The following is a 12,823-nucleotide window of genomic DNA, read 5'->3' on the forward strand; positions in this document are numbered from 1 at the left end:
TTAAGTATTTCACTTCAATTAGTAAAAGATCAAAAAATGGTAGACAAAGCAGAATCAAAAAACAAAACTTTATTTTTAAAAAACCACCATGTGTATTATGACTTTGAGTACCATTTGGTTTAAACATTTTATACATAACAGAAATTTGATGAAACCTTATTCTGGCAACAACTTTTAAAAAACATTTCATGCAACTTTCAACACTGGAAAGTAGTTGCTCATGTTTCTTTTATGATATCTACAATCATTTACTTAAATATAACTTACCTCTGAAAGTGCCTTTGGCTGATCATCTCCTAAAAGGCCAGTCATATTTTCCATCACAACTTTCCTTCTCACTTTTTTAAATTCCTTTTCTTTGTCACATAGTGCAAGACTATATCTCAAATCAGTGCTACATCTGGAATAAATGGTTTAATATTAGAAAGTTATTTAAAAGTAATGAGCCAAGCTGACTTTCAACACTCATTATTGAAGAGCACATATAATTCAGAAAATTTAACTTTGATGAGATTTGATAAATGCAGAGGCCAGGAATTGGGAAAATTCCCAGTGATTATCTTAGTATCTGGTCTCCTCTGTGGAGTGGATGTCACAGAAAGCAGACTGGGTACTAATGACCCTATGATTGTTTTCATTGTGTAGGCAAACCAGTAATATTTTGTTGTTTGTTTGTTATTTGGTTTTTAGGAGCATTAGCAACTAAGGCCATATTGCTCTAGGGTATGCGGTGGTCATTTCCTGACCTTTCCGCATCCTCTGTATTTGGCGGTGACGGGCTCGAACCCCGGTCTAATCAAGAAGCATGTGCTACGCACTGCAGTAATACTTTGTCCTGTGGAAACATCTCAATATAAAAGTGATAATTTCCTTGCTTTATAAATACCACTGCACATGGCATGGAGTACTGGGATGGAAATCGTAACATAAAAATTCAATATATTAAATTTTTTACAGTAACATAATAATTCATATATAATACAGTAAACCCCCACTATTCGCAGTATCTGTATTCGCGGTTTCGCGTATTTGCGATCGCTGATTTAATATAAATTGAAACCTAAAAAAATGTGAATTTTAAAGCGCCGTGAATATTTTCCGCCATAAAAAACATGAGTGTGGCTAAAATTAGCTTTCCCGGTCAAAACAGTGCTCAGTGGGTGGGGGGAGAGGGGTGACAAAATCACGAGCGTGGATGTTTCTCGCTAATCCTTGTTCAGTATGTGTTATGTGCTTGTCATGGAAGGTTTCGTCGTTTGCTTTTAATTTATATGCTTATAAATTGAATAAATTTATCAATTTATAAATTGATATGCTTACAAAAGTGATAAATCTACCGTTTTGCAGTGTAAAACAGACTTTTTCGAGTGGCCTACGAATAACAAGGGAAATGTGAAAAGATCAAAGACAGTGATGACATTAGCGAATAAAATTGAGTTATTAGACAAAATTTCTAATGGTGAAAGTGTCTCCTCACTTTCACCAAAAGGCAAAACTCCCTTATCAACACTTTAGCGAAACTGGTGATAGCACTGTCAGGATAAGTTTTTTAGCTAGCAAAGGGGCTGGTCTGAAAGATTTGTTTGAAATTTCTAATAAATATTACATTTAATATTAAATTGTTTCTTATTTTCATTTTGATGCCATATGCTTGCATTTCACTATGTACTTTCTATGTACATAGTCAATTATGAAGGTACATATAATACATACATAGACAAAATTTTAGACTAGTTTTTCTTATATATTTCATACTTCGGAACGGAACCCCTTTATTACTATGGGAGCCATAACTCAGTATTCGCATTTTTGATATTCGCGACATTTCTCAGGAACGTAACCCCCGCGAATAGCGGGGGATTACTGTATTATAATAATGATACTGTTTAATTCAATTCTTCTGTTATTATAAAGTTATTGTAAAGGATGTACTGTCCAAAGGTACTTTTATTTAACGCAACTTTTATTTAACGCAATGTTCTGCCATGTTCCAATTTGCTACAATGGGTAAAGAGCACATGGTGTTCATAAATGGAAGAAATATAAGAAATATGCCCAGAATTTGGTCCACTTGTTTTTACAATTTATTGGTTGACAATTCCATCTGGTGGCTTATCAATTTAAAAGGAAGTATTTCAAGTCAACTAATGTGACAAATGAATTCCACATCTTTAACTGGACTTACTTCACTCAATGGGTGGATCATTTCTGTTTAAATTTTGTTTCTGTTACTCATCTTAAAAGTCAAGGTATAAATTACAAGAGCAGTGTTGTACTTTTAAGGTTTCTTTAATGTTTGCTGACCTACAACAGAACCTACTATTGATACTGTTGCACATAAAAGACTGCATTACAAACTGGAACAATGTGGAATCAAGTTTATTTAGTGGAAGTTCATATATTTTTAAGTATATAAACTAACCTCTTCAAAAATTTCTCTAATTGTGGTCCCATGGATGGGAATTATCTCCAAAAGTTCTTCCATTATTACCAAATTCATAGTGCAAAGGCAAATAAACACTGCAAGCTAAGCTATATCTTTCCTATCTGTGCTGTTGTCATAACTATGGATTAAGCCCGCAGTGAACTCACAGGGATGCCGTGGTATATTTTAAATTTTCAAGGGAAAATAAGTGCATAAGTGATTTTGGTTTTTTAAGAATGAAATAAAAATATTATTTTTTTCTTTCAATTTATGTGTATTATTTTTTTAAACTGCTACTAAGTTGTTTGGACCTAACTACTTAATAAATAGAACTGTTAGGTATTTGTTTTGGCCTAGGGGTGCCGTGAAAAAATTATTGAGAACTAAGGGTGCCGTGAACGGAGAAAGTTGGGGAACCTCTGAATTAAGCTATAAAATAAAATGTAGCTATAAAAATCTTTACTAATAGTGCTTAACGACTGCTTAAGTCATTAGCTGTCATTGACAGGTTCAGCTATTGTGTTTCTATTGAGGTTTTTGAAGACTGACTTTTTCTGCTACATAAATTTAGGTGTCTCAAACAACATTTTTGAATAAACTGGCCACCTGTGAAAGGTTTTGAATCAGTTGCAATTAAATTTTCCAAAACATAATTGGATTTTACAACTGATTCAGTTGCACCGCTGATGTTAAATAACATATTTCACTGGTTAAAGGATACCTTAACAGATTAACTGTGTGAAGGGATTTCTGATCCAACTGGATGAAAACTATATGACTCTAAGAAAGATTTTATTCCAATTTTATGGAAGAAAGACTGGATATTTTTGTCAAGCAACTTTTGTCAGTGGCTAAATAATTCAGCCATAATGAGAAGAAAGCCCAAAAGAAACCCAATGTCTATGCCCTCCTCAATCCAAACTGATTCAATCCTATAATTTTTGAATTTGGTTCATTAAAGTCATAGTTAAAGCCAGCAGTGAACATGTTAAATTCAAGAATTAAAATATAGCAGGTTTTATACTTACTTATAAACAAATACAGCTCATCCTGCTATAAATATTAACCTTGATATAACATGAAATGTGGTACAATGCACATTTAAAGTTACAGGCATATTCATTTGATATCTTGTCTGCATTATGCCCATGAAATGCCTCCATGTTTGTTGCTAGTATTATTTCAATTTATGGTTGTCCACAAGTGCATTACATATATAACAAATATAATATGAGAAGGTTATCCCAAAAGTAATGCACACTGCACATATGCTTCAAACTCCGTGTGACTGACATTTAAAAGAATAATAATTTGAAGTTTAACTTTGACACTAGTGTGCTTGAAACAGATCCCTACAATGAATGTTTGTGTAGAGGCTTTTGAAAATGATGGTGAAGAGTACATTTTCCGATTAAAGATCTTTTATCAAAATTGAAACTTTATGTGGTCAAACACCAACACAAATGGTTTTTGACGTGAATCTGGACATCAAAAGAAGTTTGGAAGAAATTGGATGATCTGATGGGTGGCTGCAGATTTATTTTAGAAGAGAAAAATAAATAAATAAATAAAAAATAAGCAACTAATCTTACATTCATTCTTTAAAAAATATAAGAAGATCTCTCTCCTCTGATTTAAAAATCAACTATCAAAAACAAAACAATATTGGTTATGTATAGTGTATTTCAATAAATTTTCATTTAATAACCTGCAAGTTTTAACGTGTTATTTACTAACCGTGACGTAATATGTATTGATAAAAATAAGTTTGAAAATGCAATAAGTACTGACAAGTTATAGCTTTTATGGAATCTATCCCTGATTGTTCTATGTGATAGCCATAGTTCATATTTCTACAATGTGCTGCTTTTCTTAATATATGTTACATATATTCAGAAAAGGTGAACTGTATTACCTTTCCTTGTGTGTTCTAAAAATTTTTTTTTTTTTTTTTTTTTTTTTTTTTATGAGAACCCCAAACACGAGAGGTATTATAACCTATAGTACTTAGTACCGTGCTTGGGTTGGAGGTTGAGAAGACGAAAGAAGATATTTGTTGATATTGGACTTGAACTTCTGTAGATTGTAATTTTCAGGAAATATGTATGAAGGAAGGTTGTTCCAGAAAACGGCAGTAGAATGAATAAACGAGGAAGATGAAAAGTTGGTTCTGTGGGTTTGAAGTTGGACAGTAAATGGATGTTGGCTGGTGGCGGCACGTGTTCGGACTGTTTTGAAAGAGAGAGCAGGAATTATAGAAGCCAATTCAGAAGAACAGTGCCCATGGAAGTATCTGTAGAAGAGGCATGCAGCAGAAACAGTGCGTCTATGAGACATCGAGTGGAGAGATTCTGTTAGAGATGAATCATTAATTAACCTAACTGCCCTCTTCTGAATGGAATCAAGAAGCCTGAGAGAGGTTTTGGGGGCACTACCCCAGATGTGGGAACAATATTCCATGGCAGGGCGGATTTGCGATTTATACAGAGTGAGCAGCTGTTTGGGAGAAAAGTAACGCCGAGAGCGAAAGAGAAAACCAAGTTTTTTAGATGCAGAGGAAGCAATATTTGTAATGTGCTTGTGCCAAGAGAGATTAGAAGTCAGGGTAATCCCCAAAAGAGATATATCATTTTGCCTAGAAATCGGAATGTCACTAAAGATAAGCATAGGAGCAGAAGAATCCTTTTTGCGAGATATAAGACAAGATTGAGTTTTAGAAGGGTTGAAATCAACTAAGTTGTCTTTGCCCCACTGGAAGATTACCTGAAGATCGGCATTTAAGGAATTGGCAGCAGATTTTCGAGAACTTGAAGCTGATTGAGCTGGACAAGGTTTCTCAAAATGGAAAGTTGAATGCAATGTGCTATCATCGGCAAAACTATGGATAGGATTTCCAGTCAATGGAAGAAGGTCATTGATATACAAGAGGAAAAGAGTGGGGGAAAGAACTGAACCTTGGGGGACACCGGCATTAGTGGAGAAGTTAGAAGACAGAGAGCCATCTACCATCACCCTCAGTGAGCGATCAGAGAGAAAACTGGATAACCAATTACTAAAAACAGTTGGCAAACCATAAGATGGAAGCTTGTTTAGAAGACCTTTATGCCAAACACGATCAAAAGCCTTTGAGATGTCAAGAGCAACTACTTGTGTTTCACCGAACTTTTCCATTGAATTAGTCCATAAATGGGTAACATAAGCCAGAATATCACCAGTGGATCGACACTGACGGAATCCATACTGGCGATCGTTGATCAGACGGAAGGTTTCTAAGTAGTTTAAGAGTTGGCGGTTAATTGATTTCTCCATTACTTTAGAAAGAGTAGAAGTAATTGCAATGGGACGATAATTGGATGGGAGGGATTTGTCACCCTTTTTAGGAACTGGCTGGATATGAGCAAATTTCCAAGCAGAAGGAAAAACACCTTTGGAATAAGAAAGTGAAAAAAGGCGGCAAAGAATAGGAGTAAGTTCAGGAGCACAGGTTTTGAGAACAAGTGGAGAAATACCATCAGGACCTGGAGCTTTCTTAGCATCAAGATTCATCAAAATCCTTCTGATATCCTTTTGACGGAAGACCACAGGAGGTATTGAATGGAGCGTGTTAGGAATGGTGGGAGGTGTTTTACCAAGATCATTAATACATGAGCTCAAAGAAAAATGGGATGCTAGCAGGTCAGCTTTATCCTTGGCTGAAGTGACAACAGAACCATCTGGTTTGGACAGAGGTGGGAGCAGAGATGGGCAAAAGTTGCGGCCAATAGCTTTGGCAAGAGACCAGAATGCTCGGCTACCATTAGGGCAAGAAGCAAGTTTTCTACTCTTAGCCTGTTCAAACTCTAGTTTGGACTGATTAATAACTGCTTTACAATTTTTGCGAGCTTTGGTGTAGGCAGAAAATGAAACTGAAGAATTAGAAACAAGCCAATTACGATATGCAACATTCTTCTCTTGGACAGCCTTAGCACATTTATTGGAAAACCAAGGTTTAGATAAAGGACGAGATTTTAAAGTGGAGTGTGGGATAAAGGATTCCATTCCTGCAAGAATAATTTCACTGACACGATCTGAGCAAACGTTGACATCAGAAGTTTTGAAACGGTAATCAGACCAAGGAAAAGAAGAAAAGAAGTCTCGCAGGTCATCCCATTTTGCATTCTTGTAATGCCAAACAATACGAGGTTGGGAATAGCCATGAGATAAAGGTTCCATTGGAGAAGAGGCAATCACCAAGTTGTGATCTGAAGTGCCTAAAGGACCTCTCACTTCAACCTTGTACTTAGAAGGGTTGTTTGTGAGAAAAAGATCAAGCGTATTGGCTGTATGATTAGGATTGTCCGGTATTCTTGTAGGTAAATGAACAATCTGTGCTAGGTCATTAGTAATTGCAAAAGCCTCAGCATCTCGACCTGCTGGGTCGGTGTGACTAGAAAACGGAAGCCAGCTGGTGTTGTGAACGTTAAAATCACCAAGGAAAATTACCTCACTGTTAGGAAAGTTGGACTGGAGAAAGTCAAGTTGCAAAGAGAGGAAGTCAAAGAGCTCCAAGTGATTAGTGGAGTTGGGAGAACGGTAGAGACAACAGATGAATTTGACACAATGAGGTAGAGAGATTTTAAGCCAGAGAAGATCAAAGAGAGGAGATTCCAAATTGCCAAGTCTCTGACAGGGAATATCAGAACGGACATAAGCACAAGTACCTCCTTTGAGGCGAAAGGAATCATACAGCAAATAATTTGGACATCTGAGATGAGCAGTAGTTGAATCAACTGATAACTGAGATTCAGTCAGAAAAAGTACATGGAGTTTGGAAGACTGCAAGTGGAAATGGACATCGTTGAGATTAGAATTGAGACCACGTATATTTGTGAAATGAATTAGGAAGTCCTTGGGAGGTTTAGATCTTTTCGCAGATAAGCTTGTTCTATTATTTTGACAATTCATGGTGTATTCAATAGTAAGAAAAAGTGGGTGGGACATGCTGTATGAAGTAATGAAATTTTTGGATATGGCGTACATGTGGTAAGAATATACCCAGATCCTTGACATAACGTGGCCTCGACAATGCTCCCCGCATACACACTACTCGGACTCCCTCCAGTCACTATCTGGCAGAGCAGAGGTAGCAAGATTATACACTAGCTGATCCGGAAGCTTCCTAGACAGTTACCAATAGGTTCAGTCCGGTGTACTAACTAGCGGCCGGCCTGCGAACACCGTTTTAGAGCTGTACCCTCGAAATGTAAGGAATATTGGATCTCGCCACGACATTCATCATAACCTCAAAAATCATCAATCATACTGCATGATGGAAGAGATAGAAGAGATGGAAGAGATAAAAATGACTCCTAATGTTGTACTCTTTATAAATATTCACTTGTTTTGGCAAATAAAACACACAATGTTGTTTTTTACATGTGTACAGAAGTAGTCATCTTCTCAGCTCTCTCAAAATACAAGTCCCTCACCTTGTATCTGAACTTATAAACTTTAAAACACTTGAACAACACTACCATTTGCAAAGGTTTAGCAATAACACCATACTCTTATATGACTGACTAGAAATAAGAAATTCTATTTCCAGTAAGGGAATAACTAATTTAAAACTATGAATGTAACATACAGTGTAAAACAATGTAAACTTGACAGCGTAATACATATTACTGAATTTAGTCTTTTACTTTAGTGTAGTATTCTTAAATTACACAGAATTTAAACGAAAATCATGCCTCAGACTAGAGCAGCAAAGTGAAGGGCTATATCATGTAGAACAGGACATGATATAGCCAAGAGGGATCTTTGTGTGTGCTCAGTGTAAAGGGAATAAGGAAATTAATTCAGTGTACTCAGCATTCTAATGGGCATTTATGGGAGCCTGAGGAATAGAGTGGATGCTCTTGAAAGAATTAAAATAGGGGCCCATAAAACTCTGGCTTCCCAAAACAATGACAGAGTTTACACTTGTGCATCAGGCAACAGAGCAGCAATTCTCATGGCAGAATGTGCTGCTCCCATAGGAGGTAGTTATTGCTGGTCTGGGAAATGGGAAATAGGAAATATATTGTGCAAAAAGGATAGTGGAATAAGACCAGGGTATGTCTGCCAGGGGCAAGGTAGACGATGAGCAGATATCATCTTTTAAGGGCACAGAAGGCGATACTGTTTTATGTGCTGGCACTATGATATTAAGATTAGGAGAGCTAAAGACTTACTTAACAAGTACAGAGCAATGATGGGAAAAAGCTCCACGTTAAGATTAAAATTGAAAGTATCTGCAATTCTGTCCAGATACAACAGGAGGAACTACATGTTAAGAGAATTGACAATCAATTTTGCCCTGGATACACCGTTTTTACAGAGATGGGATACACTTAAATAGATAGAAAGCTAATGCTATCAAGGCAGTGTTAGGTGTGCTTGAAAATTGCTATCTTGGGGGGGGGGGGATACACAGACTAATTAACAACAGCCACAGACAAGATGCAAGTGAGCTTTGTACTGCTTCTGCTAGAAGGTGCAGCTGCCTGAAAAGCATGGTGAGGGGGATTTCAAGGCCTGCTGGGGGTCCTCATGGAACAAGTAAATACATGGGATGCATTCGGATAAGAATAAGAACAGGTGCATATACACTAATGCTAGGAGCACAGTAAATAAATTTTATGAATTTGGAGTACAGGTTAAGAAATCATATGGAGACAGAGTAGGAGATATTGGAGATGTCATGTCACTCAGACGTAAAGGATGCAGAATTTGAATATGGAGAGAACAATGTGTACAGAAAGGAAATATATGCATGTATGTATGTCCAAATCATAGGTGGAACCCAGGGTTCCCCCCCTTTATGTGCTGCAGCCTTAGGACAAAGCCAGCCATGTCCTTTTGTTGTGTTGTGGACTGGCCTCTTAGTCACCGTAGGGAGTAAATACAGAAAGGACTTTTTTATTTTTTATATTAGATGGAACATGTATGTCCATATCCACCTAGTGTGTCACTATGATAAAATACAGAAACTCTGTAAAACAGGTCTGACATGTGGTCAATAAATGTATGTGCAGTGATAATGAATGTTCTGAAGTATGTGTCAGGCCTCTTTGCCACCAGGAAGCAGCCGTCACCTGAACAACTGCTGTCCAGTGCCCGTCCTCAGCACATGGAGCCAGACCTGTTTCCTGTCTTTTATTGCATCCACTGGAGTTAGTGCACAATAAGTGAATACATTGATCCCATACTCAGATTGCCCAGTCCTGAATACCATACTGTCGTAACAACGGGACTTTTCAACTGTCTGTGTGCAATGCATAAAATCCCGCATCCAGGTTGCCCAAACTGGGTACCTGCAAAAAAAAAAAAAAAAACCACCTAGCAGTATTATAACTTGATGCCAAAACCATAAAACTAATGACAAAAAGCCATTTCCTACAATGAAAATACTTATAAACTTTGTAACCATGATAAATATACATCTATAAACAAATCAAAACATGCTAAAAGTAGCCAAGGAACAAAATACTCTCTCAGGCTACTCCAAAGCTAGAAATGCACTAGCATCCATAGTTCAGCAATGCATTAACATCAACAAATTCCATTTCAACACACACACACAACACTTAATTATGTTCGTTAGAAAAATCACAATGAGCATGCTATAAGAACAAGTCCCTTCTTGAAAATCCAGTCTGAGAATCACTGTAGAACCATAAAATTAGTGGAGTCTTCAAGAAGCACACTAACTACTGGAACAGAAATGAACAATTCCATTCTTTCTTCTTGATAGGCAGGACAGGACAACAAAACATGCCTCCAGTCCTCCCTATCTCCACAAAAACACAGGAGAGAGAGGTCTCAAGGCCTAGTTTGTAGAGTTTGTATTTAAGAGATCCATGATCCATTAAGATGAAAGAAGTGGTCATGGTTTTACCCTTCCATTATATGGAAGGGTAAAACCAGGCTTTATCCTTCTTGTTGTGTGCGAAGAGTATATCTCCAATGAAGTGTCTAGTTGTCTTTTCGATTTAACTACTTAACTTGTGTCAAAAGGTTTTGTTTTTCTTACTTTAGGTCTATAATTGGGTTACTTTCAATATTTAATAATCTAGTAGACAGATCTTAAGATTATATACCAGGGGTGGCCAGCTAGATGACCTTTGGGAGCCGCAATAGTGGAAGGCATATCGGAAAGAGTTATATAATAAAACACGTATGTACATTTCCACAAGCTGATGGCACCATCTGTCATGTGTAGCATCTCTAGGATAAAACGCTTCAGATGTAAGTGTGGTTCAATCAGTTTTTTATAGTGCACAAGTTAATTTGTGTCAAAATTGTCAGTTTCTTTTTAAGTGAGATCCTTTAAAAGTTTGGTCTCAGGGAAACGTAAATATGAAGACGAGAATAGGGGATTTAAGGCAGAGTGGGAGGAGGAGTTTGTTTTTATGGAGAGAAATGGTAAACCAATGTGTCTTTTGTATCAAGTAACACTGTCACAGTTCAAAGTCGGTAATCTTAAGCACCATTACAAAATGAATCACAGTTCTTTCACCCAACAATTTTCTGCTAGTTCTGTGTTAAGGCAAACTAAAACATTGTCTTTAAAAGAAAAATTTAATAGTCAAACCAAGATTATGTTAATGTTTATTAAAGAGGCAGATGTAACAACAGAGGTTAGATTTATTTTGGTCTTCAATATCGCTCGGGCAAAGCACCCTATGCGGAAGGAGAGTTCACTAAGAAAAATATTGCTGAAGTAATTTCAGTTTTAGACCCTGAAAATAGAAAACTGCACAAAATGACTTAACAAATCCCTATGTCCAGACATACAGTGGAAAGAAGAATTTCTGTAATCAGCACTGGCACAGCATAACTTGCAACATGATTTAAAGAATTGCTTAGCATTGATAAATTCAATTGCTTAGCATTGAGTTTATCTTCAATATCTACAGACATTGAAGATAAACCACAACTAGCCATATTTGTTCATTTTGTAAAAAATAATCACGATGTGAAAGAAGAACTATTAGATCTGATTGCATTGAAGGATACGACTAGAGTTTCAGACATAAAAGAAGCTGTTGATCTTGCACTGCAAAGCTTCTTTACCATTAAGAAGATAGTCAGTGTTGCAACTGAAGGCACCCCGGCTATGAGAGATGTCAACTGAGGGCTTATGGGACTTTTAACTGCTGTTGCATTTTTACCCGATTTTATCCCTGTCCATTGCATTATTCATATGAAACACCTACCATCTAAATGTTTTATATATGAACATTTATGGAGGTAGTTCTGAAAATTGTTAACTACATATGCTAAAGCATCAAACATATCAACAGTTCAAAGTCTTCGTGGAAGAAATAGACAACGATCAGCTTCCAGATGACATATTGTGGTTCTGTTTAGTAAGGTGGCTCCCGGTAAGCAATGTTCTAAAGTTCTTTCACTTGATGGAACCAATCAAACAATTTTTCAAAGAAAAAGGGAAACCTTTCCCTCAACTTGAGAATGCCCAGTGGTTAATAGATATAGCATTTTTCACAGATGTTGTTCAGCATTTACAATCATTAAATGTATCTCTACAAGGACAAGGAAAACTTATTTCTGATCTAGCTGAACAGAGTGTGTTCAGCTTCCATAACAAACTGAAACTCTTCGAAAAGGACATAGTTTCTAAAACCTTCACTCATTTCATGTGTTTGAATAAAACTTTGCAAACTCTACCAGGATTTGAAATAATAACTAGAAGGGATTATGTATGCAAGTGACACGGACTGGCAGAAGAAATTAATGATAAATTTCGTGATTTAAGAGCACTTAAACTATCATTTGCATCTATGGAAAATCGTCTTCTTGTTGACATTATGAAGAATGGCTGTTCCCTCCCGCCACCAATTGCTGGAGATACAGCAGGTGTACAGTTGGAGCTACTGGAGCTCCAAGAGAATGAAGGATAAAAAACAACTAAAAGGAAGTGGCTGCTCGAATACTGAGTTTTGGAAGCAGGTTCTGGAACAATATCCTAAAACAAAAGAGTGTGTGCAGAGATTAATCTCTATTTTCGGTACAGCATATTCTTGTGTCTTTGTATTCAACACTTAAATTTATTAAAACTAAGTATCGGTCTGTTTTGACTGTTGAGCATTTAAATGGACTTGTACATACTGCCCTAACAAGTCATCAACCAAACTTGTCCATCTTAACTGCTAAGATGGACAACACCCGTAAGGCATTGACAAGCAAACTTAATATGTAAATATCTTCTGTGAAGTATTGTCTGTCAGAACTAGTATTTTGAGAAATTTGTGCATTTTTTTATGGTTTTGAAAAAAAAACATGGTAACAAGAAATATGCTTACTTAAAAAATAGTTATTTTTAAACTTTAATCAGTGTTATATATAAAATTTTGA

At 36.5% G+C, this 12,823-nt stretch overlaps 1 protein-coding gene across 4 annotated transcripts in view; it reads right to left on the reverse strand.

Moving 5' to 3' along the window:
• The window catches only part of LOC150087310 (cytosolic phospholipase A2-like), a 228,467-nt gene that overhangs the window by 58,887 nt on the left and 156,757 nt on the right, over positions 1-12,823 (reverse strand). For all 4 annotated transcript variants that reach the window (XR_016546878.1, XM_090371978.1, XM_090371975.1 and 1 more), the window contains one exon: positions 268-400. Coding sequence is in view for 3 of the 4 variants with exons in the window: in XM_090371978.1 (XP_090228104.1) it covers positions 268-400 (133 nt within the window). In the remaining variant the exon portion in view is untranslated. The remainder of the gene's footprint in view (positions 1-267; positions 401-12,823) is intronic.

Source organism: Mastigoproctus giganteus, chromosome 4 (genome assembly GCF_048544385.1).
Source record: "Mastigoproctus giganteus isolate SK-2022 chromosome 4, ASM4854438v1, whole genome shotgun sequence".
Classification (NCBI taxonomy): Eukaryota; Metazoa; Arthropoda; class Arachnida; order Uropygi; family Thelyphonidae; genus Mastigoproctus; species Mastigoproctus giganteus.